The sequence below is a fragment of the Pyxicephalus adspersus genome, chromosome 4 (genome assembly GCF_032062135.1).
Source record: "Pyxicephalus adspersus chromosome 4, UCB_Pads_2.0, whole genome shotgun sequence".
Taxonomy (NCBI): domain Eukaryota; kingdom Metazoa; phylum Chordata; class Amphibia; order Anura; family Pyxicephalidae; genus Pyxicephalus; species Pyxicephalus adspersus.
In genome coordinates, this window is record NC_092861.1 from 42978906 (window position 1) to 43005508 (window position 26603).

The following is a 26603-nucleotide window of genomic DNA, read 5'->3' on the forward strand; positions in this document are numbered from 1 at the left end:
TTTTTTTTTTAATGAAAAGATATGTGGACTGATTCAGGCTGAATCACTTGTGACTTGTGACTCTGCTGTAGAAGAAAAAAAACAAAGCTTTGGCTTTTGTTATGGTTCATGGTTTGTTATAGTGGATGTAAATCAAGGCACAGAGGAAGAAAGTGGAATGGTGGATGTTTTATATTTTATTATATTAAATTTATTTATATTATAATATATATAAAATTTTAAATATATTATATTTAACTTGATAGTATAACTATTATCAAAATTAAACACTACTTGTATCCATGTGGTTAAATGTTTGGAAGAAGCTTTTGTTAACAGAAGATCACTTCAATAAGTATAAAATGCTTGTTGATAACAGTAGATTACATGAATAATTTATATTTTTCTGTAGTGGGGTCTGGGGATCGGGATCAGTCCCCCCTCTTATTTAACTGCCTATGTAAAAAAATACCAATTTTTATACCAAAACTAATACTAGTTACTTATGCGAACTAAAGAAAAATCGATGATGCTCACGTACGCCTTGAATGACATTTGCTGTAAGCGAGCATCAAACGTATACACTTTGTCCTTCAGCAGTTATTTGATTGCAGGACTACAAAAACAGTGCTGTCACACAAGTTCATATCTGCACAAACCTAACCTTAAATAACCTTAATCTACTGCTAAAGCCTTTGTGTAAACAGTACATTTTCATCTATGTGTGTGATGCTTTGAAATATCAACAGTACAAAAAGTTCATCTAAAGTAAATAAAAAAAGTGTGTCTGTACTATAGAAAGGAAAATAATTGGCCCTAAAAGGGTTAGTAGCCAACATTTTATATACACTCATCTATTGTGATTTAAGTCACAGTATAAACAAACATAACCATATAAAAGGGGAATTTTAACGGGGTTAGATCAGGTATTCACAATGTTGCAAAAAAAAAATAAAATAAAAAAAGGGATACAGCAGCTCCCATTGTCCCCAATATCCAGCAGGTAGGCAAAGACAAGGAAAACATACAAACTCAATGCAGCTAGTCTCCTGGCTGTAATTGTGGTTATAGAGTTTAAAAAGGAACAGCAAATGTTTTCTTGGAAAACTAATCTACTGAGGAAAATTAGTTTATAACTATGGACATTCAGAAACATATTTGATAATATGAAATGAAGGAGGCTGACATCTATTCTTTACTAGTATTTAGCACCATCTGCTGTACATTCTGCCTAAAAGCACTCACAGCTTATTAAATAATGTTTCTTTGACTTATCACATAGTAGTGTTATAAAAATAATAGTTATTAGCTAGGGCTATGATTCCACTTTACTGTGCTTCAACAAATAACACATTTCTGTCACTTATTGGTCCCACAAGAAATAAGTGTAAACTTAAATACCGGTAGTTATTATTTTGTGTTGTTGTTTGTTACACATATATAAAAAATATATGTGATTCGATTGAGACCATAATAAAATGTATTACCCTTTGTTGGGTTACCACAATTTTATTTATGTCTCACCAACAATAATGCTTTACTAGTATATACTGGTATAAGTATACCCTATATGAGGTCATCCTAAAGGAATACATCCTTTAACTAGCATCCTTATAAGGTAAAATGCTGGTTAAAGGATGATCATTGGTCAAGTACTGGTCAAACACTGGCCATTGTCTTCGATCCTGGGTAGTTTAAAACACAGTGCCACACCTAATTAACTAGTCTTAACTAGAACTCACCTCATGCAACATGTTTTTGGATTATCTGCCAAGCCATTAAATTGGGGGACTCGGACTTGGATGAATGCAACTCACTTCCGCAGTATTTTTGTTATATCTAACTCTTTGTTACTGCATTGTTTTATCTATCTGTATTTATTATTAAATATTATAATCTTTACATTTTACTTGCAAGTCTCTGTGTTATCTCTGTTTGTACACTTCAAATTTAATCCATTATTATTTACATAAACTGTCATATATTATATACGTGACATAACACTTGGTACCAGGAGTGGGGTTTGATGTGTGCAAACAAGAGATATTAGCGATAAGATTGATAGTGAGAGAATTTTGATTGTCTTTGTGCTAATTTGTTATTTTGTTTTTTGTATTAGAAGTCATAGTCCAATCAGAATAAAATGCAGAAGTTGTTTAGCTGGGGTAAAAGAAAGTTGCAGGATGATCAGAGTGCGAGTCCACTCCCATGTTGGGTTTCCACATCTGGACAGTGGCCAATTGCTCCCCAGTGTACCAAATATGTTGCACCAACCCGATTGGCAGATCCCTGCCAGTTAGTGAGGGAATTAGATCTGTCTGGGTATGACAAAAAGGAGCAGAAAGCCGCTGCACAGGTTGGATGGCTGTGTTTTTAGGCACTTCAAACTATTATAACTATAAACTAAACTAACTATTGAGAATGTGTTTGCGTGATACTAATACACCAGGAGAGAGGAAATTGTTTCACAGTTTTCAAAGTATGTAGTTAATGCTGTGAACAAAAAAACAGTGTCGTAAAAAACAGCCTCCTACAAGAGAGCGCGATAAGTTGCATGTTAGAGGATCGATTTCAAGAGGAAAATGGGACGAGGTTGCACATTGCTCAGGGTCTTACGAGTCAGATGAAGAAATTGAGATTGAAGAAACGGAGGAATTTGTGAGACCAATAGTAACAACCAGACAGAGACATGAAGTGAGTGAGAGATTTGGTGGAATGACTCAAACTAGTAGAGTTACAGACATGAGACCACCACCGAGACTGTCTGCAGAACAGAATATGACGCAGGATACTGATTCATATACTGCAGGGTAGCTGACTGAGCTAAGACAGAAAAACAGACAGATACCTGGAGAAGGAATTTTGGCTTTAATATATATATATATATATATATATATATATGTTATTGCGAATTTGGGATCCGGGTGGAGACGGTGTGATGCTGACGAATACTGAAGCAATTGGACTGAGAAGGGTATCCTTAGACCCCAGAGTTCATCTTCAAACGCACCGGGCACGCAATACTGATTGCCATTTCAGTTTGTTGCATTTGATTAGAGACTCTGTGGTCCAAGTATATATAAGACTACAACAGAATTGAAGGATGTATCTTTTTGGCATACATTGGGTGAGGGGATTCAGAGAGTACGAGAGGCTGGGTGTATTACAGGATTGGTTAGGGATCCCCTTCCAATAGATGGACGTTATGGGGTATCTAACACCTGGGTGGGGCCAGACATGTCCCGATTTACTCTTTTAATGAGACAGAAAATCCATAAGACAGCACCAAAACATTTANGCCCTGCATTATTCACAGTATTAAGTGCTTTGGATGGGAGGCAAGGGAATGTGCATGAAGCAGCTACATTAATGGGTCAGTTAGAGGAGATTGAAAAAGGACCAGGACCAGTACATAAGCAAAGACCAATACAGAGGACAGAAAAAGGAGATTTCATAAAGAGGTTTAAAATGACTAGAAAACAGTTGTTTCTTGATCTGCTAAACAGTGGTGTTCCCAAAGTAGACATTGATGGGATCCCTGCTACTGATCTGTTCAAGCGTTAAAAACAACTGAAGCATACAGTCAAGTTACAGCCAGCCAGAATCAAGAAGGTGTTGTCCAGTGATGAAGAAAAAAAAAACCCCTCCTTCTACACCTCCCCAGAAAAGAAACAACCCATATGGGAAGGCACAAACAGCTTTATATGTATATGTTACAACACATACACCCTCCAAGAGAGAAAAAGGGTGGGGGGTACCACAGTCTATATATCATTGACTAGAAGATAACTCCCCTGCTGCACTGATCAGAACCCCGAAGTTTGGGGACAGACACTACATGGGTGACAGTGGAAGGTTTGGGAAGTCAGATTACATGGGCTTCTAAGGTTCACTGCAGACTACAAATAGGCAATGGTCCTGTCTTTAATGCCAACATGTTTGCATCTGAATTGCCAAACAACATAACAGAAAATTGATATCTTACGGGGCCAGACTATCCATACAATGACAGGGATGTATGTGTTTGGCACTTCAGTCTGTTATTTCTCTGTGTTTGCAGTCAAACCCATTGTGATGGGTCATCCTAAATGGACACCAGTGTACATTCTACCCCTGGAGCACCCAGTTTATTTGAAGCAATATCGGCACACATATTTAAATTACAGAGACTATTTAGGCCCTGTTGGAAGCGAGGAAGTTCAAACCCCTCAGTCAATCCTTTTATTGCTCCTGTTTTTCCAGTAAATAAACTGGATGGATACTACAGAATGACCTCTGACTATCAAGGGTTAATAAAAATGGTCCCTCTGTTGGCTACTGCTGATTTGAAAATGGTGACACTTATAGAGACAGTTGCTCAGACAGTGGGGGAGTAGCATGTGGTACTTGATTTATCAAACATTTTCTTTCCAAAGACCATTGATGGACAGTTTCAGGATCAATTTGTGTTTACCTGGGATAGAAGACAACATGCCACAACTGGATTATTAAAATGTTACCCACACAGCCCAATGATTTGTCATGGATTGGTTGCTAAAGATCTAGAAAAGCTTCCTTGTTATCAGGAACAGCTCTATATGAAAAACCAAACAACAACCAGTGGTAATATTGACAGAGTTAAGTTAACGTGATGTCATTTCTGCTCATGAACCAACAATTTTGAACCAACAATTAGCGAGACTGGTGGCCGAATCTGTTGAACTGGAAGCACCTGTGATTATGATTGATGGGTTGCTGGAGGCTTCAGATTGGGAGCATTTGACAGCTGATGAATAAATAATTGTGATGATTGTGATGATACAATGATGGTTCAGCTATAGACAAATTTTGACTACTACCGGTTTTCAACCCTCCACAGATACAATGCTATATCAGATAGGGAGGGAGGGTTTAGCTAATATGCTTAATTACATGCAGTGGACATAAGGATACCGCAAGTCCATCAGGACTCAATGAAAGCTCTTTAGGCCTGCTCAAACAAAAAAGATCCCCACAAATACATTGATAAATTGGGTTTGGGTTGTGTCACGAGCCTCATTTTTGTTAAATTAGTGGGTGGTGGGGGTAGTACACTATTCCCTCACATGTTAGGTCAGGGACAAGTATTTTCTGAATTAGTTTTTATTGTTAAAAAGTGAACTCAGGTACAGGACAAGACAGAAATTGTTGGGGACCCCTTGTGGGAGAAAAACTGTGAGTTTGTAGAAACTGGACTACCGTATTCTATCAGGCATACATAAAAAAGATGTGACTATGACCCCTGCCTGACTGATATGACAGTAACTTTACCCGAGACATTTTTCAATAATGTTATGTGATTATTTGCATGGATATAGATAATATCCCGTATAGTAGATAGGGTAAGGCAAACTGGGAACAAACATGAAGTATTTGCTAGTAAAAGCTAATACTGATGTAAAACTCAGAGATGTTGATGTTAATCCTGTTTATTTTCTTTCCCACACACTGTTTCCAATCTTGGTGGCACTTCTTGGTATCACTATGGCCTGGAGTGGATTCTGATTATCAACATCTTATACAAGACAATCTTGAAAATAAATTATTGTATATGCATCACCGTTATGCCCAGCTGATGCCCAGCTGATAAATAAGATGGGCTGCTGGATATGTACTCATCTAGAACTAGAGCCATATATTGCCGTTCCAGTAGCACTGGAGGAACTTTTAAACAAGTCACAGAATGATTATGGGGACTTGACATTGGGAACGTTTAACTGCACAAGAATGGAGCTGCCAATAGTGGTTTGATTATCAGAACACTGGTGAAGTGAATTTAGAAGTTATACATTTATAGGGAGTGCAGTAGTTCGATCCCCAAAAAGGCCAAGGAATTGCACAACAACTGTTAGTGCAACAATTATTTTGGGACAAACACTACCGGGAACCACTATTATTCTATATTATACAAAAACAGGAATCAAATATGCTCTGAAAGTTCTGCCCTTGCATACTGTTGGTGTTTTATTTTGATGTTGGTTAGCCAGGGAGTTGAGTGTTGGGTTGGCCCATTTTTTTTTAATATCAAAGGATGACCATTGGTCAAGTACTGGTCAGGCACTGGCCATTGTCTTCGATCCTGGGTAGTTTAAAAAACAGTGCCACATCTAATCAAGTAGTCTGAACTCGAACTTACTGCATGCAATTTTGATCATCTGCCAAGCCAATAATTATCTCTCTTTGTACACTTCAAATTTAACCCATCAATATTTACATAAACTGTCACAAATTATATCCGTGAGATAACGCCCTTTTAAAACTAGGTAGGTCTATATTAGTGGTCATCAACTGACAGGTTATAGGGGGTCCCAACATTGGCCCCCCCTATTTCACCAAAGGGTCATGCATAATTTTAAGTACAGTATATATAATGCTAGAGAGGATTTTCAGAGACTTCAGAAATGATCAATAAAATGATGGATCACTGCTATTACCTCTTAAAAACAGTGATTACATTTCCATTACTAACTATTGGCGTCCAAGGACCATTTGTGGATAAAGATAATAAATGAAATGCAAAATCCAGACTCTACAAGTGCATAGTTGAATTGGCTCAGTTTTAAGGCTGTGTATTTTGAAAGTAGGGCCCGAGCAAAAATAAAATGAAATAGGAGAAGGGCCACATGACAGAATGAGGGGGGAAGGCACAGAGTATAAAGGAGAGATTGGGGGCTGGTTTTTAGCTGGGGTAAAGTGTGGCGGAGGGGTCAAAGGACAACAGGTAAAAGGGGTAAGAGAGGGGAGAGGTCATTATTTCAGTAGAAAGACAGTTTTTTTTTTGACCACACACCCACCCTCCCTTAGTTTAGAAGTTGTTATAATATGTCATGGCAGCTATGCCAATTTGGGGGTCCATGAGAGTTGTTTTTTTCAAGACATTCAAGGCAGCAGGGGGTGGGAACCCATCAGGGTATAGTGTTCCGGATACGTAGGGGCCTCATGGGACACTGCGTTGTGGTGAGGCCCAGTGGGATGGAGGGATACCAGTTAATTGCCCCTGAGGCAGTGTGGTAGTGGCCTTTTATGGTAAGCAGAAGTATCCCAAACAACAAGGTAGTAAAACTGGTAGTACTCTCATGGATCTTTCAGAACCATTAAAAGTGTTAAGAGGTACATGTATGTATGGTTAATGTTATTATAATATGTTATTGAAGTTTAATAAAAAGTTTTTGTTGTTAATAAAAGGCTGCTAGCGCCAGTTAACCCCAAAATACAGTGTAAGTGTGTTTTTTCAGGGGCAAGAAGAAGCAAAGGGTTTGGGGGTAGGCTGTGGTAGCAAAGGTACAAGTGGCTTCTTATCCTAAACCCTGGTCATGCGGTTTAAAGTTTATTTTCCAATGTCCAATATATAGACCTCTGCCTTTAAAATAAGAACCAGTGGTCTATGGTCTATGTGAGCCCTTCAATAAATCCTGACCAGTGCTAGTAAATGTAGCTAAAGTCAGGCATTGGCAGATGTCTGCCTAAGACAGTAATCAGGGAGACATCTGCACTTGATCTTACTAGGATTTACAACGGACACCACAGAATATATATATATATATATATATATATATATATACAAAAATATATAAATATACAGCGCTGTGTAGTATGTTGTTGCTTTACAAAGATTCTTATTAATATATAATAATAACAATAGCAATGTTAAAATTTATAATATATTCCCTCTTCTTGGCAATTAGAAGCCAATCATTCCCAATTCCCCCCACCAAAAAAAAAAATTAAACATAAAACCTCGGAAAACCTCTAATACAGATAACCAGTTATATTTTTTTTCCTGTGCTGGGGTTTCTAAGTCTTCCACAAGTAGTTTCTATTTTCTTTCTTGACATTTGGGCTTTTGCAAAGATAGGAAATTATGGATTGGTTTATTCAAAGTACAAAACTTAGACTAAGGGTATTCATGCTCCAAATCCCACAAAACCCAGTTTTACTTTACCAGTCATCACAACAATAAATGGTGCAGCCGGTTATCTACTGTGAAGGGGTAATTGCTTTTTTTCAAACCCATAAGTGCACATTTCATTAAATTTCACAGAAAGAAAATGACAAGAACGTGATACCTGTAAACTTTTTTTATTATTATCTTGCAGGCTTGTTTCTTCTAGTGCTAGAACTCACAAAAAGATGTGACCCAATGTAATGTCAAAGTGCCACTTCAATAGAATAAAGCAGAAATAGGACAATACATTTTCAGAGTTCTGTGAATTGTCATAATGATTTATTACTGAATATAGCCTGACCTCTGCTGGATAAAAAGTCACAGTAGGACATAGCCTATTGGATCAGTCGAATTATAGGAAGATGGTCTTTACAGTGAATCTATTTATAAATATCCTCAAGCCCAAAGCTTTTTGTTTCTATGTACTTCCCCACAAACTTTTGCTTAAGATTTTGAACTCTCTGTAAGTTTGAAGTTTGAAATGGGAAGTTTTTTGTTAAATAAAAAGTATAGCTGATTTTAAAAATAACACAGATTTCTAGTAAAGGGGGAAAAAGTTAAATAGAGAATTTTAAAAAATATGCGTTAGGAAAGTTTCATTTAGCAAAAATAGATGATATTCAATTTCAGGTATAATATGTTTTACTTTGAATCATTGTTTTACTTGAATCAACGTTTTACTTTGAAACTTTGAATTACCAAAACGTCTTTATAAATTAGTAAATTCTATTTACAAAATATACTTTGTAGTACCATGAATTATATGATGTTAAATTTGCAGGGTATTTGGCATCATCTGACTCTTTATTTGGGATCCAGGCCCAGAGTGTACTGGGTGTAATGGGTGGGCCAGGCACTCCATCCTTTTTTCAGGCCAGTGATTGGCAATTAATCTTTAGCGCCTGGTCATTGATAATAAAAAATTGAGCAGGGGTTTGAGACAAGGGGGGAAGTTGAAGTCTGAGGCCAGGTGGCCCAGCTGCAAAAGCTATGTGCAGCCTGTGAGCTGGGAGTACGTCACCCATAGTTAGGTCTGATAGACCAAAGCCAGGAGACTAAATTTTGTGTTTTGGCATGTAATGCTATGATGACTTAGATCCCTTTCGAGGGAAAAGCCTGGTATTTTGCCTATTTTTTGCTGTGCTTTTGGAGACTTGTGAAAAAAATTGAACAGAGCATCCTGAAACAAACGATTGGAGTGCTTTTGACGCTAATCCCCACAATTTATGTTAATTATTCTGACTTTTGTGAAAACTTGGTGAAATTGATGGAGAAGATGTTACGAGTAGGTTTATGTACTGGCAAAACTACTAAAGCTGAATAAACTAATTGATGTTAAACAATATTTTCTTGTTAAAAAATAAACTGTTTTGATCAATGCTGAATGCTGAAGTTTGGTACCATTCATTGTTTTAGACTGATATAATCTTGTAATTGATCCCTAAAGAAGACTGGTCACTTATGCCTGCTTATAATCATCATCTGTATGAAACCTACTGTGATATGGAGGAGGGTTAGCCCTTGTAGAAAGCAAGCAGAAAAGTTTGTAATCATACAAGTCTCTTTACTGTGATCCAAAACAAAATAGCTTCCTTCAGCATTTTATTGAAAACAAATGAAAAAGGCAGTTTATATCAGCTTTTCAAGGTGGGTGCAGAGCCTCCTAATCCCCAGTACAGTCCTCTGTAGAACAGTCCATACTAAGGATTCCACAGTCCATATATTAAATGAAAACAAATCAGCACCAACAGCTTTTCATACAACAGTAATACAGCTTGTCTCTACACAAGCTAGTTTGCAGCCTACCTGCTGCAATCCCACTCTACGGATTCCCAGCATCACACCTTTGCTATTTATATCAGATCTCTGGTCTGCTGTAGCCCAAACCTGCTTGTTTGCTAGTCACAAACACAAATAAAAGAAATGGAGGGGTAATATATACAAACCTGTTTTATATTCTTCCTCCATACCTGCCTTCGGTGAATAATAGGAGTACATTCCACTTTGTTCTATGTCTGTTTACAGGAGGATCAGTGGGGACTGAGAATACAAGAGTTTTCTTTCTCTGCTTTCCCAGCTCTTTTCTGCTTATGTGTCATGTTTTTCACTTATTTTTTAATAACCAGACAAAGGCAGACTGCAGATGGCCCTGGGGATCAGCCCTTACTCTGTCAATCAGTTTCTATAACTGCAGGCTCATTCGTTTAGTTGCCATTACCTGTACAGCAGGCCTACAAACTAATGACAACAAAAACAGTAATTTGTCAAAGAGCAAGGTTACATTTTTACTGAAGTAATACCACAACTGTAAATTTTAGGTCATCTTATCTTACTTTCAACATGTCAGTTACAGAAATAAGTGAACATTACAAAATATCTGCAACCATATCCCTTCTATAAGCTTCTGACCCTGCTTTTAAAGGAGAATAATATCAGAATGCACACAAATCGTGGCTTCTTGTGACAGTGAAAGGATGGAGGATTAGAGAGAAGACCGAACTAATGCATATACCCAATTATTTCTATATATGTAGCAACCCCTTAGTTTAGAGAGGTAATTTTAAGAGATTTAGAAGTTAAACTGAATGAGAGATCAGGCGGCCTTGATGGCCTCTGGGACCTGGCTGGGGCAGAACCTGAAGCTTTAACCCTAGGGATTGGATACCAAAGCTGCTCAAAATTTGGAACTGAGATTTAAGGTCACAGTGGCATTGAGAAAATATTTTCCCCTTAAGTTATGTCGGTGGTATTGGGAGTGTGATCTATCCTATGTGTGTTGGATTTTACAATTAACCCCTAAACCTGAAGATCTGTGAGTTTCTGACTTTACCAGAAAGGAGGTACAAACTGGCTGTCCCTATGAGGGGTAAGTGCTACATATACACAGCCCTAACTTAAAAAAAACCTAAAAGACAAAACAACACCATTATCAAAAAAGTGAGAACTATTTATGTCATCAGGCCACTAGTAAAACTTTTATAAGCCTGATGAGCTTTACTCAAATCCAGGGTATGATTAGTAAACATGTGTTCAGTGATATCTACATACTTTGTGATAACCTTTGGCTTTGTAAAACAATACTAAGATATCTATTCAATTATAAATATTGGACATACAAAAAGGTACTACAACAGTCAATATAAACTTTACATGTAATTAGATGGAATAAATTGATTTATTTTAGTCAGTGCATATTATCATATGTGATAGGTGTTTTTTTTTTTTTTTGCAGTATAGTGAATAATCAAACATTATAAACACCATGATTACTGGTGAAATGGAGTCAAGCATACAATACATTGTTTTATATATCGTGTATTAAGCACAGCGGTTGAAAACAGGTCTTGCAGTAAACACATTCTGTGCCATAGGGCACAATTTTTAATGATTGAAAGATGAGAGAGAGAGGGTAAACACAGAACTGAGCAGAGTTTGTTTGCACTAAAGTGACAGGTGCCCTTTTGGTGCAAATTAATGGCTCTGAGTCTGTGCCTGTAAACCACTGCTGTGAGATAATGAGAGTTTGAGAGCCTTAGTGGCGGGTGCATGTTTTTTTTTACAGAAATATGACACATACAAGCCTAGCAACAGGAGTCTTCTATAAATCATATTTAGGGACTCTAATTACCTTATAAAACCATATAGCTGTTACATGGAAAATAAGTCATTAACCTTATTGAGGAAAAGTGGTTTCAGGAAGGTATTATTAGAGACACGTTTTCTAGTTTTAAAGCAGAATTTAAAATCATGTCATGCTGAGAGCTGATAATTTATGCTAGTGTGAGTCTTAATGGAGAATTGTTCAGGCCATGCATGTAACTGGTAGCGCACTTTACACCAAAACACATTTAAATTTTTCATTAAAATACAATTAAGACTATTTAATGTGGTGAAGGGCAAAATTCCAGTGATTATTGATCCCAATTGAAGCGTTTGAGTTCAGAGATAAACAAAAAGGTTTAAGGTTTCCTTAGTTCGTATTAGGGTTCTTTATTCTCTGTGCAATTGATTTTTTTCTTTTTTATAATTAATCTGACCTAGCCTAAACAGTTGCTAAATAATAACAGCACGAGGAGCATGTGTGGAATCCATTTAGAAAACCTTGGATTCTAGGTCAAGCTGTTCAGAAGACCTAGACTATTTTCCAATCCTAAAAAAAGCTACAACCTTTCCACGTTTGAAGTCCTATCTCTGTCATTTAAGTGTCCGAGTCATACACTATACTGACCACCAAGTTTCTGGGACTTAACAGTTGAATGACAGTGGATGAGACTAAGCACTAAGATGATCAAGGATTAGGGCCATGCACAATATTGCTCTGCAGTAACCCAAACTACTATAGCGCTTGGTAAGAATGCATTTTAAAAAATAATTATTTAGATTAAATGGCACCACAATGTAACTTAAGGCGTACCTATACTCAGAAATTTCACTTTACATAAAAGGGTGGACAAATCTTTTATGGAAGGTAAAAATTCTGATTGTTTGTTTTTTTTTTAAGTGCAGGTTTAAAAAAAAAAAGGGTGAAGCATCGCCCCCTAATTCCGCAAAGCCTCGCGGGATACCTACGTCACACATCCCGGTAGGCTCTTGGGTTCTCCTTCTGCACATGCCCTTTTTGTGAAAAGGAAAAAAAATTTTTTTTCAACCTACATCACCCGATCTCATGCCGGGGTCAGGTGACGTAGAAAGAAGAACTAGGAAGAACAGGTGCCTGCACGAAGACAGATGCTGGGACGATGCGGGACCTGATGGAAGACACCTTCGGACTGGTCAACTGCGCAGCGGTATTAAAAGTAAGTACATTTTTTATTGTTTTGGGCATTTTTCAGTTTAATTCTTCTTTAAAGTCATACTGGAACATGTGAAAGAACTATGTTGACAAAGCTTTTGTACATTTTGGTGCAGTAGGCAGCCCATTTAAATGAATAAGGTCTTATGTACTAGTATTGGATAAAAAAAACTTTATATACAGTTGTAGGTCCTCAGATCCTCATATCAAAGTAATTGATAATATATACAAAAATACATGCATACATGCAAATTTGTAATTTCGGTACTAGTATAAACTGGAGTACATTTGCTATGCTGTACATGCATATAGTAAATTCCCTAATGCATGAAAGTATGTGATGCGGTAGGCACTTTAAACTGCATGGACACAAGCATAACAAGGAATGCATTTTTAGAGTACTTGAGCATGGTGGATGCCTTGAATAGGGGAGCCCAGATGCTCAATTCCCCATTTGGCTGCTCAGCCACCTTCTAACCACCCTCCATGTAACCTCCCACCAGCCCCCAATAATGACACAAAACCTATTGCCAATCCCTAAAACTTATGTCCCCAGCCGCACCACACTGACTCTGGGACGTTCCCCATCACAAAGCAGGCCCTTCACCAGCATCTATACTGTAGTTACCTTTTTCTGTAACCACTCTACCTTCCAGAGACACCACACCTAAGGTGGTTCCCCACCGACTAAACAATACTCAGATACCACCCTCGAGGACTTGCCAACTGCCCAAGCCTATAAATCACAGCCAACTTCCCCCCCCAATCAACCAAGCCCCAAGGGAGGGTGGGTCAATTTCTCCTCACTGCTTCCTTTCTAATTGACCCCACTTCCTTCCTGTCCTCTTATAACCTTCTGGCCTCCACCCCTATATTTTAAAACAGCCAATCCTTCCTTGACTTCTCCAATCTAACCATTCCCCATTAACCCTTCCCAATTTGGGCCCTTAGCCCCCTTATGTCCAGCCTTCCACCTACGGCCTCAGCCCTCTGCCCTCGGCTCTAGGCTTCTCTTTTCTTCTGGTGGCCATAAAGTGCTGATCTATCTTATTTTTAATTTTTATTGCTCCTCTTGCACTAACTGGGGTTTCACTATCTTTTTCTATTGCTTTTCCTCCCTCCTTTTCTGGGTCTATTTATTTTTCTTGTATCCCAATTAAATCTGCTGAGATGTGCCTTTTGGAGTTTCTTCCTTGCAAAATCATTAGAAAATATTAACATTTCCTTAGAAAGCCCAGTTGTAGACACTTATTTTGATTAATTTGTCATGTCATTTGTTAACGTTTTCAACCTTTAATCATTGGGTTGTTTCATGTAAGGTATTTGGTGTTGATTCACATTATTTCGATTATTTTCATTTTACCTACTTATTCCTTCTTTGAGCTGACCCTTTGTCTAGATTCAGTAGTGCTGCAGAAGAATATAATATTTTTCTGGTATTGCACTAATGTTGAATATCTTGGCATTAAAATTAAACTGTGTTGACAATTTTTTTTCTCCCTCTGTAATAAATAGTTTGCATTCAGATTTTTTTTTTTAGGTAAGAAAAAACCTTTCTACGAGATGTACAGAATTTATTAGTCTGTTTCTTCTAACTCTTGTTATCAACTGAAAGGTCTTAAGTATGTTCTCTTGTACATATTGTAAAAGCTGTTAAGGATGACTTGCCTATTCAGAAATGTTTTCTAGCTGATTTTAATAGTGGCACCTGCTGGCACGAAGAATTTCTGAATGTTTGGGCTTTAAGTCATTTCACAGATGCTGCTGGGTCTGTCGGCTTTAGTGCATTTTAGAATGCCCACTGCTGTTAATTTTGCAAGTTTTAATTTCAGTAAACTCTGTTCAAAATGTGTTTACTTTTTGTAAACAAACTTTCTTGTTCTGGTATGTATGAGACTTAGCATCTGGTTGAAAGCATTGTATATTCTTAATCATGCCAATGACATATTCTTTACCATAGTTACACCTAACAAAATTCAGCAACCTAAATGCGTGTAGATTTCTGAGGGAAGCATCTTTTCTGAAGATTGGATTGGTCTGTATGGTACATTTTCTGTTACCTTTTTAAATATGAATTTATTCTGTTGCTTTTTTGTTTGTATTTACTTTGTTCTGTCAGGATTTTAGTTTATATTTTAGTTTAATAATCTATTAGCAGCTTCGCCTCTCAGCTTTTAAGCTAGAAGGTTTGCTTCAGGTTTTGCAGAAGGGATTTAATCCATCGTTAAGAAATAAACTGTACTTTTTTATATAGACTTTCAAAGCATTGTTTCAAAGGTTGTACAGTGGTACCTTGGTATAAGTCCTTAATACGTTCCAGATCCTTGGACTTATACCAAACAGGACTTATACCAAACAAATTTTTTGCATAAGAAATAAAAGGAAAATTATTAATCCTTTCCCATGAAAAAATCATACTGTTATTGGCATTATAAATTGATGGGGCTGTAAAAAAATGTAAACACTACTTAATACTAAAATATATAAATACAAAAGCAATTAGATGAAATAATTGAAAATTTAACCTCCCTTTACCTTGCTGAGAAGAGTCAAGTGCCTACTAGGATGGTGCTGAGAAGGGAGGAGGAGGAGATGTTATGTAAATCACAGGGAGTTACACCCGTGCGGGTTGTACACTGAATGCTAGCAACTGGCGTACTGACGCTGGTGGGCAGTCATGGCTTTGTCTCGAGAGAGGTAAATAAGGGTAGCACGCGATGCTATGACTCATGTTGACCGTTACAAGTTCTAGCACAAAGGTTGTATACCAAGCAAGATTTTTCGTGTCCAAACAGGACTTATACCAAGTTGGACTTATTCCAAAGTAGATTTATATCGAGGTACCACTGTATTTGGTCTGTTTGTATTTTAGACTAAAGTTAAATTGTTCTGGTCTGTGCTGTTTAACTGGGCCTTTAGTTGGTTTGTTTCTAAACGTCATTTAAAATGTAGTGATATATTGATTTCTTTTTCCTTTAATTTTTGGGTGAACCTAGTAAAGCACTTTGGCCTTTTTAGCCAATAGGAAATTTATTGTGCCTGTCCTGGTATTTATAAGCATGTTATATTTATTGTGTATGTATCCCATGTCCTTTAGTGTGGGGCTTTGTGGGATTGCACTGGGTAAAACCTAAGCCTGTGTGTTTTTACCTTACAGATACTCCTGAAACAGAGGTTCATAGGCAGAAGTGCCTAGTGATACGAGTATAATTGGTCACAGACATTTGTCCTATAGTCAGCCCCCTTATGCTTAGTGGGCAATTTCCCTTAGCAACAGTGAGCAGTTGAAAAGTTTGAGCTACTTTTCCAGGTGCCCATGCTGCCGCTGAACGAATCACTTATTAAAGGAGATTGTATTTTAAATTAAATTCATAGTCAGTTTTGCTTAGTTATGGCCTTTTTGCTATGTTTACCTAAATATATATATTTTTTAATTTGAAAAGCAAAATATGATTTTCTGTTTAGAGAGATAAGGGTGAGGAGAAAAAGAAATGACAGGAAGATGGTAAAGGAAGGGGTGGGAGAAAAGAGAGAATAAAGGGAAAACACTGTGCAAGATAATATATATAAAATAGAACATATTTACATTATGGCTTCAGTGACCCAACGTGAACACCAAAAGTACTGAAAGAGAATCGAATCCGACCTTGCAAAGCCTCTGTAGCAGTGTTTCTCAACCAGGGTTCCTCCAAAGGTTGCTGGGGGTTCCTTGAGCAATGAGCAGTTTGTGACTCTCAGGTTAGTTTAACAAATACCAATAATCTATATCTCTATCTATATATATGATATATATCTATATCAATCTATATCTCTATCGCTATCCATAAGGGTGGAATTTTTTCCACTGGCCAAATGTAAAATCCATTTTTTTTACCTACCACCACACTAATATACAGTGAGCTGTGGATATTGTAACATAAGCAGGGTTTCCATGAAAATCTGAAGGTATTTCAAGGGATTCTCCCATGTTAAAAAGGTAAAGAAATTCTGTTCTGGAGCATAATAAGTTATATACATGAAGGGAGAGAGGTTTATTCCTGTTCAGTGAATTAATTAAGAATGAAGCTGAACCATCTTTTGAAGAAACAGTCAGCTTGAACATCAGGCTGTATTGCAATTTCTACTTCCGAGCATTCAATGTAAAGGAAACCAGTACGATCTTTAGATAACATTGTAATATACAGTTGAGAGGGTGATAACTATTCCTGCATAATAATTCTTAGTGCTGACAGACATGGGTGGATCCATTGCTTATGAGAAGCATCTCCATGAGATAGAGGTATCTCCCAATAACTGAATAGAAAGAGGGAGGGGGTCCAGTGGTAGGCAGATATTATTCAATCCTTTATTAAAAATTTCACAACCTGCTTCCAAAAGGTCAAAGTGCAAGGCCAAAGGCAATGGGCTTAGTGAGCCTGTTGCTAACCACACTTTGGACACAATGCCTCTCTGGGAAATTCTGTTGAGGGGATAGTGGTTTGGTTGAAACTATGGTAAGCCCTAATGAAGAATTTTAAACTGGGTTTCCTCCCAATGTTCATTTTCTTTTATTTTAACCTAAGAAAGCATTGTGGTCTTTTTAGTCATTAAGAATTTTATTGTATCCGTTGCATTATTTATCTGCAGGCATCCATTGTTCTATACCAATGTTTTTCCTACCTTTTGTAACATACTGTTCATGCTGTGTGTGTTATCAAGGTTTTGACCAGTGCATTAAAATGCTCTACATTACAGTAGAATTACAACCTAAATCTTTTCTAATTTTATTTACAACTTCTCTTTGTCAGTGACCCAACTAGGGAGATGACTCCTTGTGACACAAGTAAAACAAGCCTGAAGTGAAATATAAAATTTTGAGAGGTGTCAACAGAGCAGAATTAGAAGGGTGGACTACCAGAAAACACACTAGTTCTAGTAACACTGTCAAAGGGGAAAATAAGGGACAATTTACCACTAAGCAGACAGGCAGCAACAAATAAAAAAGGCTTGTACCACTTTTAATGGATGGTTCCATTTTAACAACTAAACTGCATAGTAAATTATATGCAATTAGGCAATTGTACCTTTTGCCAGCCATGCCCTTATTTAAATATGTGTGTTACAAATAGCATGATTGTAGACAGATCATTTAATCACTCAATAGCATAACATTAAATTGTTGGTATAATAAGCTATATATTATTTAGAAAGTATGGCTATATACATATATCCCTTAGTTATCCCTTAGTTATATAGCCATCTTAGTGATCATTAGCAATAATTACAATCACATTAAACAGAGGGTTTTCTCTCTTACTGCACTTTCTAAAGACTTGATAATGCTAAATAGCTTTATCAGTGTCACTCCTAATCATATGAAATGCTATTTAATCATTTAAATATTAGTTCTAATTCAGGTCATTCCGTTAGCAGCTAGAACATTTTCTGGCGCTATTCATAGCTAAGTGTAATTGGGTAGTGAACTGGAACATGTCAATTAAAAACCATTTACTCATAGCTGTATATTGGTTGTGACTAACCCAAAGCTGTTCACATTCTTAACAAAGTGTTAGGCTGGGAAACAATAACTTTACTAACATTTACCAATCTAGGCAGCAATGTTGCGGAAGTAAGGGTTTTCTAATATTTAGTATTAGTATTGTGCTATCCTTCCAAAGCTGATATTTGATGACAGTGTTGGGGTACATCCCCAGTTTCTTTATGAACTTAAGTCCTTTGCACAATTACTTTTTTGTTTCAAAGGGGGTCCTGCTTGCCTTACTGGATTTTTAATTGGATTTTACTTCTGCAATAAAATAATTTTACCTGCCTGAATAAAATTTTTTTAAATACACACATTTGTCTCTGTTCTACTATGTGTTTCTTCCTGGTTTCTATCTTTGACCATTTTGCCCTCCTAAGGATAGCGTAACTCCCACACACAGGAATTCATTCAGTCCTGGCAGCCATAGGGGGAGCCAGGGATCCACCAGGTGTTCCAGGTTCTTATAATGAGGTGTGCATGCTTTCCTTTCTGCAATAAAGGCCTGCCAAAGCCCAAATTTTGAAAAGCAGAATTTTAGTTCCACTGTAAGACAAGATACATTATTATCAGATAACAGCAATCAAAGTCTGGTTGCGGACTCTCTGGTAAGGATCTCTCATATTCTGTGGCCAATTCTATAATTTTACCATTGATTCATTTATTAATACAATATAACTGTTGGAAATATACCATACAAATTATTAGGCATGCTCATACATCCTTTAGTGCACAAAAATTCACAGCACAAAAAAGCATGCAAGGAAGCACAAACACAACATTTTTATAGTTTTCCCTATGTAAATACATATATTGGCAGTACAAGAGTATTTGTCCACAGGTACTAAATGTAATCAAAGTTCCATTGGCAGTGTTGATAATAATTTCCAATTATCAGAAGAGGTCAGTTGGCATAAAATAGTAAAAATCCTTAAGATTCCTTAATATTTTTCCAAACACCAGTCCTAGAGACATAGCTGGGATTTGTCTTCTTGTGATTGCAATGTAAGGGTATGACATTACGAATGCTGTTTAGGAATTGTTTATACATGGAGAAAATGGCATTTATTAGGTACCTAACTAAATATATTAGTATATGTTTAGATACTATTTTACATTTTATAAATACAAAAACAGCTCATAACACAAATATTTAGCACAATAGAGTTCTGTGTAACAGAAAATACGGTAAATGACTCATAATAGTATATACACTATGTACAAAATCTCTTGCTATGAATCCGTGCTGTAGTCTCTGGATTCCTCATTACTGAGGCCAAATTTATAGACGCATTGACATTTTATTACCTGAAGCATTTTCCGAAACCTTGCCAATAACATTTCCCTAAAATTGTCCCCCATAAGAAAGTAGAACACAGGGTTTATTACGCTGTTTAGGAATGCTAGGGGTCGTGTGATGACATAAATAGAGTTGATGGTAATCATGGTTTTATCACTCAGCTTCCATCCGTCAATACGTGAAGCAATCCTTAAATTTCTCATAATGTGATATGGGGTAAAAAGAATAAAAAACATAATCACAGCCACAGACACTAAGGTCAGAGGTTTCTCAATAGAGAAGGATGATGGTAGCTGTTGATTCCTGTTCCTTAGGAAAGAAACCATTTTCATGTAGAACAAACACATAGTACATAAAGGGATGATGAAGCCAGTGACACTGAGACAAACACTGTATATAAGACTGGATGAGGCCATCCCCGAACTTCCATAGCTGAGACACTGGCTGTTGTTACCCAGTTCTATAAAGAACAGAATTGGGGAAATCTCTAACATAACTACAATCCAAATGCCAACAGATATGGTAACTGCCATAAGTTTCTTCTGCATTATGTGGTCTTTAAAAGGGAACTTGATAAGCAGGTACCGATCAATACTGATGAAGGTGAGAAAGAGGATGCTGGTGTACAGGTTGGCATGAAGAAGGTATCGGTTGCTGTAGCACAAGTGCTCTGAAAAGATCCAGCGTCCATTGGCATAACTTTCAATCAGCAGAGGAAGTGTGCAGAGAAAAGTGAAGTCTGACAAACACAGGTTAAAGAGGTAAATGCTTCCGCTGGTCCATTTTTTCATGCAAAAGACATAGCCAATCAATACAATGCCATTTCCAAGGATGCCGAAAATAAACTCTAGTGAGTACAAAGTTGATAAGTAGTATTTCTCAAGGAGGCAGTCAACTGATGAACAATTTGGACTCTGGAAGTAAATCACAGTTAACAAATTTTAAAACCTTTATCTTGTACTATTTGAGAAACAGTTTGAAAATGTTTATCTGCTGGCAGAGACGTGTCAATGGAAGCACTAATAACTACATACACTGGGAGCACGCCATATGAATGTTGATCCTAGTTATTAAATGGTCTTAGTTAATAAATGTCAGACAAGTTTTAATATTCTATAATTAAACATCTGAATACATAAAGAAATTCAGTGGGAAGGTATTATGTGACACACAATCTCGAGTAAGCCCTTTACTGAATCATTGGAAGGACTAGGAAAGACCTGGTACAAAATGCATTGTACAAAAAAGTGGAGCCAATGGAATATGAGGTAATCATTAAGGAAATGAGTGTTCATTCTGTCCCATAGTGCATGATTTATTAAAGCTCTCCAAGGCTGGAGAGGAAACATTTTCATCAGAGAAGCTGGGAAATCTAGAAATCCTGGAATTGATTTGGTCCAAAATTGAAAAAATTTGCTAATCAATAGCAAAAGACTTTTCAGAAATCCATTCCAGGTGTGCTGGATCACCCAGCTTCACTGATGAAAGAGTATCCTCTCCTATCCTTGGAGAGCTTTCATAAAACAAGCCCATAGTACCAAAGAGTGAGAGAATAATGGGTAAAGAAGTAAAGGTCTATGCCAGCCATTGTTTTCATTTGAACCCACTGAGAGGTATAAATCCTATGGCTGTTTGAGGCAAAGTGTATTCTTTTAAAATAGCCATAATATTTATTTGTTTTGTAGCCACTACAATTTATGACCTTGTGGATACTTCTTTGAAAAATTACATTGATAGAATTAGCTACAAAAAAGTTGGTAAAAACATCCCAAAAAGTTTGCTTACAGCACTGCAGTCTTGTAATAAAAAAGTATCTTTCTAAGAGATTATCAGCTCTATTTGTGTTCTTGCAGGGAAATTAATATACACAAACAAAAATTTATTTTACCCTAACTAAAGTAAAAATTAAAATACTTAAAAGCCTTTCTCAGCTGCCCTGTATGGAGTGAGAACAACTCATCCCAGACTACAGATCCTTGCAAATACAAGGTATGGTAATACAGGTGCGCCAAGCCTGACTTTTGAAAGAAAACCCCTTTAATTGGATATGCCTGTGGGTCAGGGATAAAAAGAGTTGCCATTTTTTGCTCAGCAAATACAGTACATGGGGTTTAACAGGCACGCCACGCCAGAAAAAATGTGAATAAAAGAACTAAATTTCAACCAGACCCTGAAAACAGAACTAAACTCACCTATCCTCATTCCACCACCAGGCAGATATGTTTGTTTTACTGATGAGACATAGCATGTCCTATCTGCAATAAAGACTTACCTGCTTGCAATTTATTTATAGGTTTAGTTTCACTTTAAATGACAGATCTTTTACAAAAAAAATTTTTTTTACATGATCTGTGTTTAGTTCACATTTGACACATTGTAGGAGGAGTAAAGGGTACTTATGTACCCTTGTGGTCATTCCTCTTGGATAAGCTGCATACTTGGTTGCCCCATCTTAAAGTTTTTTTACTGATTCAAATCTCGGCCTTTGTTTTTTGTTGTTTTTTTACATATTATGTAATATTTATGTTATGGAGTTCTTTTATTCCAGCCAGCCAATTTTCAAAATATGTAACTTGGGTAGGTAGGAAAAAAGGGACAGCAAGCATGTCCCTGCCTCCTTACCCAGGGGAATGAGTAAGGGTACCCTTACCAAACTCCAAAAAGTAAATGAGGATGGTACATTCACATCCCTAAATCCTTAATTAAATAAAATCTCAAAAACATACTTTATTTAAGCCCCCCCAAAAAGTTGATGAATTCATCAAACATTATGCAGTCTAGAAATGAAAATTCACATCAGTCATTATTACCATCAATGTTTACACAAGGCAGATGTGTTGCTGAAAGAATTGGGCTAAATTCCAAAAAAATATCTACATGCAATTAAAAATGTTCTGTGGAAATTATAATTTGTGTGGAAACATACCTTCTACAACACAACGATTTTTGTGAAATTGTATCATTAGTCTCCAAAGAAAAGTTACATACGTTTAAATACATTTAAATGAAAATATAAATACATTTTCGTGCTATGTGGAATTTCCATGGAAAGCTCCCTGAAACTCCAATCATTCTTGCAGCTCTGGGAGTCCTGTTTGCGATCCCCGGCACTAGAGGTTAAATGGGGACAAGTATCCCCATTCAAAACCTCTAGTGCTCCCTGAAAGCACTAGAGGTTTTGAATGGGGAAACTTGTAAACCATTTAACTTTTTTTTTTTTAACTCAAGCTCGATCAGCGAATTTACACCGGCTATTCTCACTTACAATTTCGGTAAACGAGAACGGCCAAATTACCTGCGAGATCGAGTTTTAAAAACTTGCACGCTCATTCCTATTTCCCTATTAGCTTAAAATATGTATTTCCACTGAGTTTTCAGCAGAGCAGAATTTGGTAGTTCTGCTAATTTCTACTCATCTTTATTGAAGATCTGCTTATTATTTAACAAGGGATTTTCTGATGTAACCATGTCTGTTTTATGGATTTTTATCATATGATCAGCTTTTATGTTATGTTCAAATGAAATTGGCCATATCTGTCAAAAAGTTTACCATGTACAGTATTTTATGAGGCCATGCATAAGCAACCATATTTAAACTGCTTTGTATTTATTATGTTGTTGTAGCATGGACGTGTTACCTAGGAATGGTAAAGGACGTGTCTCAAATATAATTATGAAGAGTGATATTTTGTGCTTCCTTTCTATTTATGTTCATGCCAATTTTTCCCTCCATGTACTCCAAGCTTTACCCACAATAGAAAATGGTTCTGGTATGAACATTTGCTTTTTATAAACCTACAAGCATGATGTAAATCATATCATTTCAGACATCTGTAATTAATGTTAGTAGTAACATGAGCAGTAGTGGTCTTCTAATGTTAATTGACAAAGAAAAGAATATTCCAGAGATATCCAGTGCTCAGTTTGATAGTTTACGTGCATGTTTTTTTGAAATTTTTAAACTTCTGGAGTTGAGCCATTCAGAGTCAATTGAATATTGCAGGAAACTTGTGCAATTCTGGATAATCAAGGGTGTTGTGAATAAAGCCTTATTCACATTCTTTGTAATAGTTGCTTAAGACTTTGTTGCACAAAATAAATAAATAAATAGAGGAAAAAACAAGGTTTGCTGAAGGTATGAGAATAATAGCTGCTATTCAACAGTTCTGGGAAGTAAGTCACTGCCAGCCATTCTAGCCGGTGAGAATCTAAGCAGCCTGTACAGTGCACTATTGAAGTACACTTATCATAGGAGTATAGATGTGAGATGCTATGGCTGAGCTTTCCCACTGTAAATGTTAGTTGCATGGCTGTCATGCAATGGCTTTGAAATACAGTATATACGTTCTGAATCAATGACCCAGTAGAGCAATGAGGATTTTTATGGAAACGAACAGAATACCAGCATTTCCAAAAGGAAGTAATACATAGCCCCTGAATTTTTTGTGACAGGACTGCTTTAAATAAGTAAATATGTGTATTTAGGGAGAACCCTTCTCACTAAACATTAAGTGAAACATTTTAAAAAGCCTTCCCTGACCTCTAGCTGCAGACACTAAAATAATTCATCCTCAAAGTTTACAACAGAAGAACTGAATGGTTGAAATAATTATCTTAGCAGCTCATTATGCAACCACCCCATCTACTACCCTACCTACAAGCAGCAAAGCATTCCAGCCATTTTATCTCTAATGGAAACCCTTAGCAGGTGCCATGACCTGTGAAAGGGGTGAATGACCTGTTGAGAAAAGGACTTGTGTGACTATGTTTGCAGTAAGAACTTTGGGAATAAATTGCTCCATGGTACATTCATGTATAGCAATGGCTTGTATTAAAGCAGATTTTGTGCTAGTTATTGGGTTGTGTCATTCATATCCTGACCATAGGTTAATTTTAGGAAAGGTCATTGTTCTCAGTCCACACAAAGTCATGTGGTTTCATGTAATATGTAACTATGACAATGACATCTCTAGATGCATAAGCACTTTTTTTATACTGTTTCAAAGCCAATAATACCAATAGGTATTCATTGCATTCCAGCCACATATACACTTTAGGTATGGTAATCCAGAACAAGGCAAAGTTCCTATCTGTATGCACACCCCTTAGCTGTTAAATTTAGCAGTACAAAACAGATAAATAATTTCCAATAATAACATGGTATCAACCCATTTTCAATTGTCATTTATTATGTCTATATTTATTTAAATTGCTTTTAACCCTACCCAGCATACCTGATGTTGTAATTATCCTAATCAACGCTGCCAGCACACTTAAAATCAAGTTCCTTGACAAAGCAGACATTTATCTATTGAACATAGCCCTGGTTTAGTAAAATCACCTAAATATTGCATTGGAAGATTATTGATCATGTTAAACTGAAATGCCAAGTTCTGGTGAACCAATTCACAATGCATGGTCATGCATGAATATTTTATGCACTACAGAGCTAAATGCTGCACCTGAATGTGTTCATTATTTTCTGTTAAATTCCAACTTTTACTAAGATGTGATAAATAGAAAATTGCAACAAACAAGTATATGTATACAAAATATATTCCGGCAACTTGTAAATAAAAGAAGCTCTTCTAATTAACATTTTATTTACCTGTTTGTGCTCCAAACCTCAATGTAAATCACTAAGGCTTATCTAATAAATGTTTTTTTTAATCTATTGGCTAAATGTAAAATATACTTTTTAGGCTTGTTCTTTTTGTATAGCACAGCTGAAAAAAGAGTAACACTTACCATATTATCAGATGGTCTGGGTGTTCACAATTCACTACCAGCCGGTGACACTGTGGGTAGCACTGAGCCTCCTCTGTATATATCACACAGCAGCTGTAAGAGGCTCATTTGCATATCTTGAGTAACACTAGTTAATAATTCAAAGTAACGAGCCTGTGCGGCTAAACTAACAATGTGGTTAGCAACCACAATGCAACAGGAAGAAATACAGTTTGGAACATTTATACCCATAAACAACCAGTCATATTTACGAAGATTTATTTTGGAAATAACAGTAAGAAAATTAGGGAGTACAATAACATTCCCATTAAGACTTCTTGCTTGCTTGTAGTTTTCTTTCTGCCAAAATTTGTATTTGCTGAATGGTAAATAGGACATTTTATTACATCATAAAAGCACAAAGCCATTACCTGAGTCATTAGCTTGTTTTTACCTGCAGTGTTGATAGAAGTATCATTGTGGCATATACCATACATAGTTTTATGATTTGTCCATGTCTTTATGTAAGGCTGTACAGACAAAAGAGTTTTTAGCAATTTTGTCAGCTATATTTTTAACCTGTGATTGCCACATTCAAGAAAGAAAGGTGTAGAGAATTGCCTTGGCCTTACAAGAAGTGTTAGTTTCCTGGTGATTTGATAGGCGGCATGGTCATAAATGTCCAGTTCTTGCTATTGTATTGTTTAGTGCTTTTAATATGAACAACCAATAGTTTGTAATAGTATTGGAATTTTTCTAAGAAGGAGACAGAGCAAACATATTGCACAATATGGCTCATCCAGTATTCTTATGGTAAGTAATTGGCTAAGCGTGCATGATCTAACCACCTTGAATCTCTCCCATTGGTCAGCGCTTTTGCAAAAAGCTTGAGGCTTAGCCAAATGTTTCTACTCATTTGACTGTACAGTGGAATTCCAGGCAAAGACAAATGGCACGGCAAAATGCCAACTATTTCAAAAACATCCATAGCAATCAGATCAGGTCTCTAACCTGCCTGATCATCTGCTACCCCAAGCTGCAGCATTGCCACAGGTTTGGGAATTTATTATGATGATATCACTGTCCTATCTAGCTAATCGTGTATTGGTTGCCTCAAGAGAACCATTGATTTGCCAGTACAGCTTTTCTTAGCTTTTTCTGACTTTTATTAGCTCACCTTCTGCTCCATTCATCCACCTGCCGTCAAGAAAGAAGACCAAAACATTTCTTGAAAATGTGTTCCAGGTTTAAATTTCAAACAAATTGAATTGTTTGCCTGTGAAGTTGAAGTTTGCCTGGGAAAACTCTTGCCAGTTAAATA

At 36.7% G+C, this 26603-nt stretch overlaps 1 protein-coding gene across 3 annotated transcripts in view; it reads right to left on the minus strand.

Moving 5' to 3' along the window:
* SUCNR1 (succinate receptor 1) overlaps positions 1-25415 on the minus strand; it is a 45513-nt gene extending 20098 nt beyond the window's left edge. For 2 of the 3 annotated variants that reach the window (XR_011920285.1, XR_011920284.1), the window contains exon 1: positions 25304-25415. Coding sequence is in view for 1 of the 3 variants with exons in the window: in XM_072407987.1 (XP_072264088.1) it covers positions 19489-20469; positions 25304-25306 (984 nt within the window). In the remaining 2 variants the exon portion in view is untranslated. Of the gene's footprint in view, positions 1-17715; positions 20470-25303 lie in introns of those variants that run through there. The other variant, XM_072407987.1, reaches the window with a different exon arrangement.
* Between the last annotated feature and the right edge of the window lie 1188 nt (positions 25416-26603).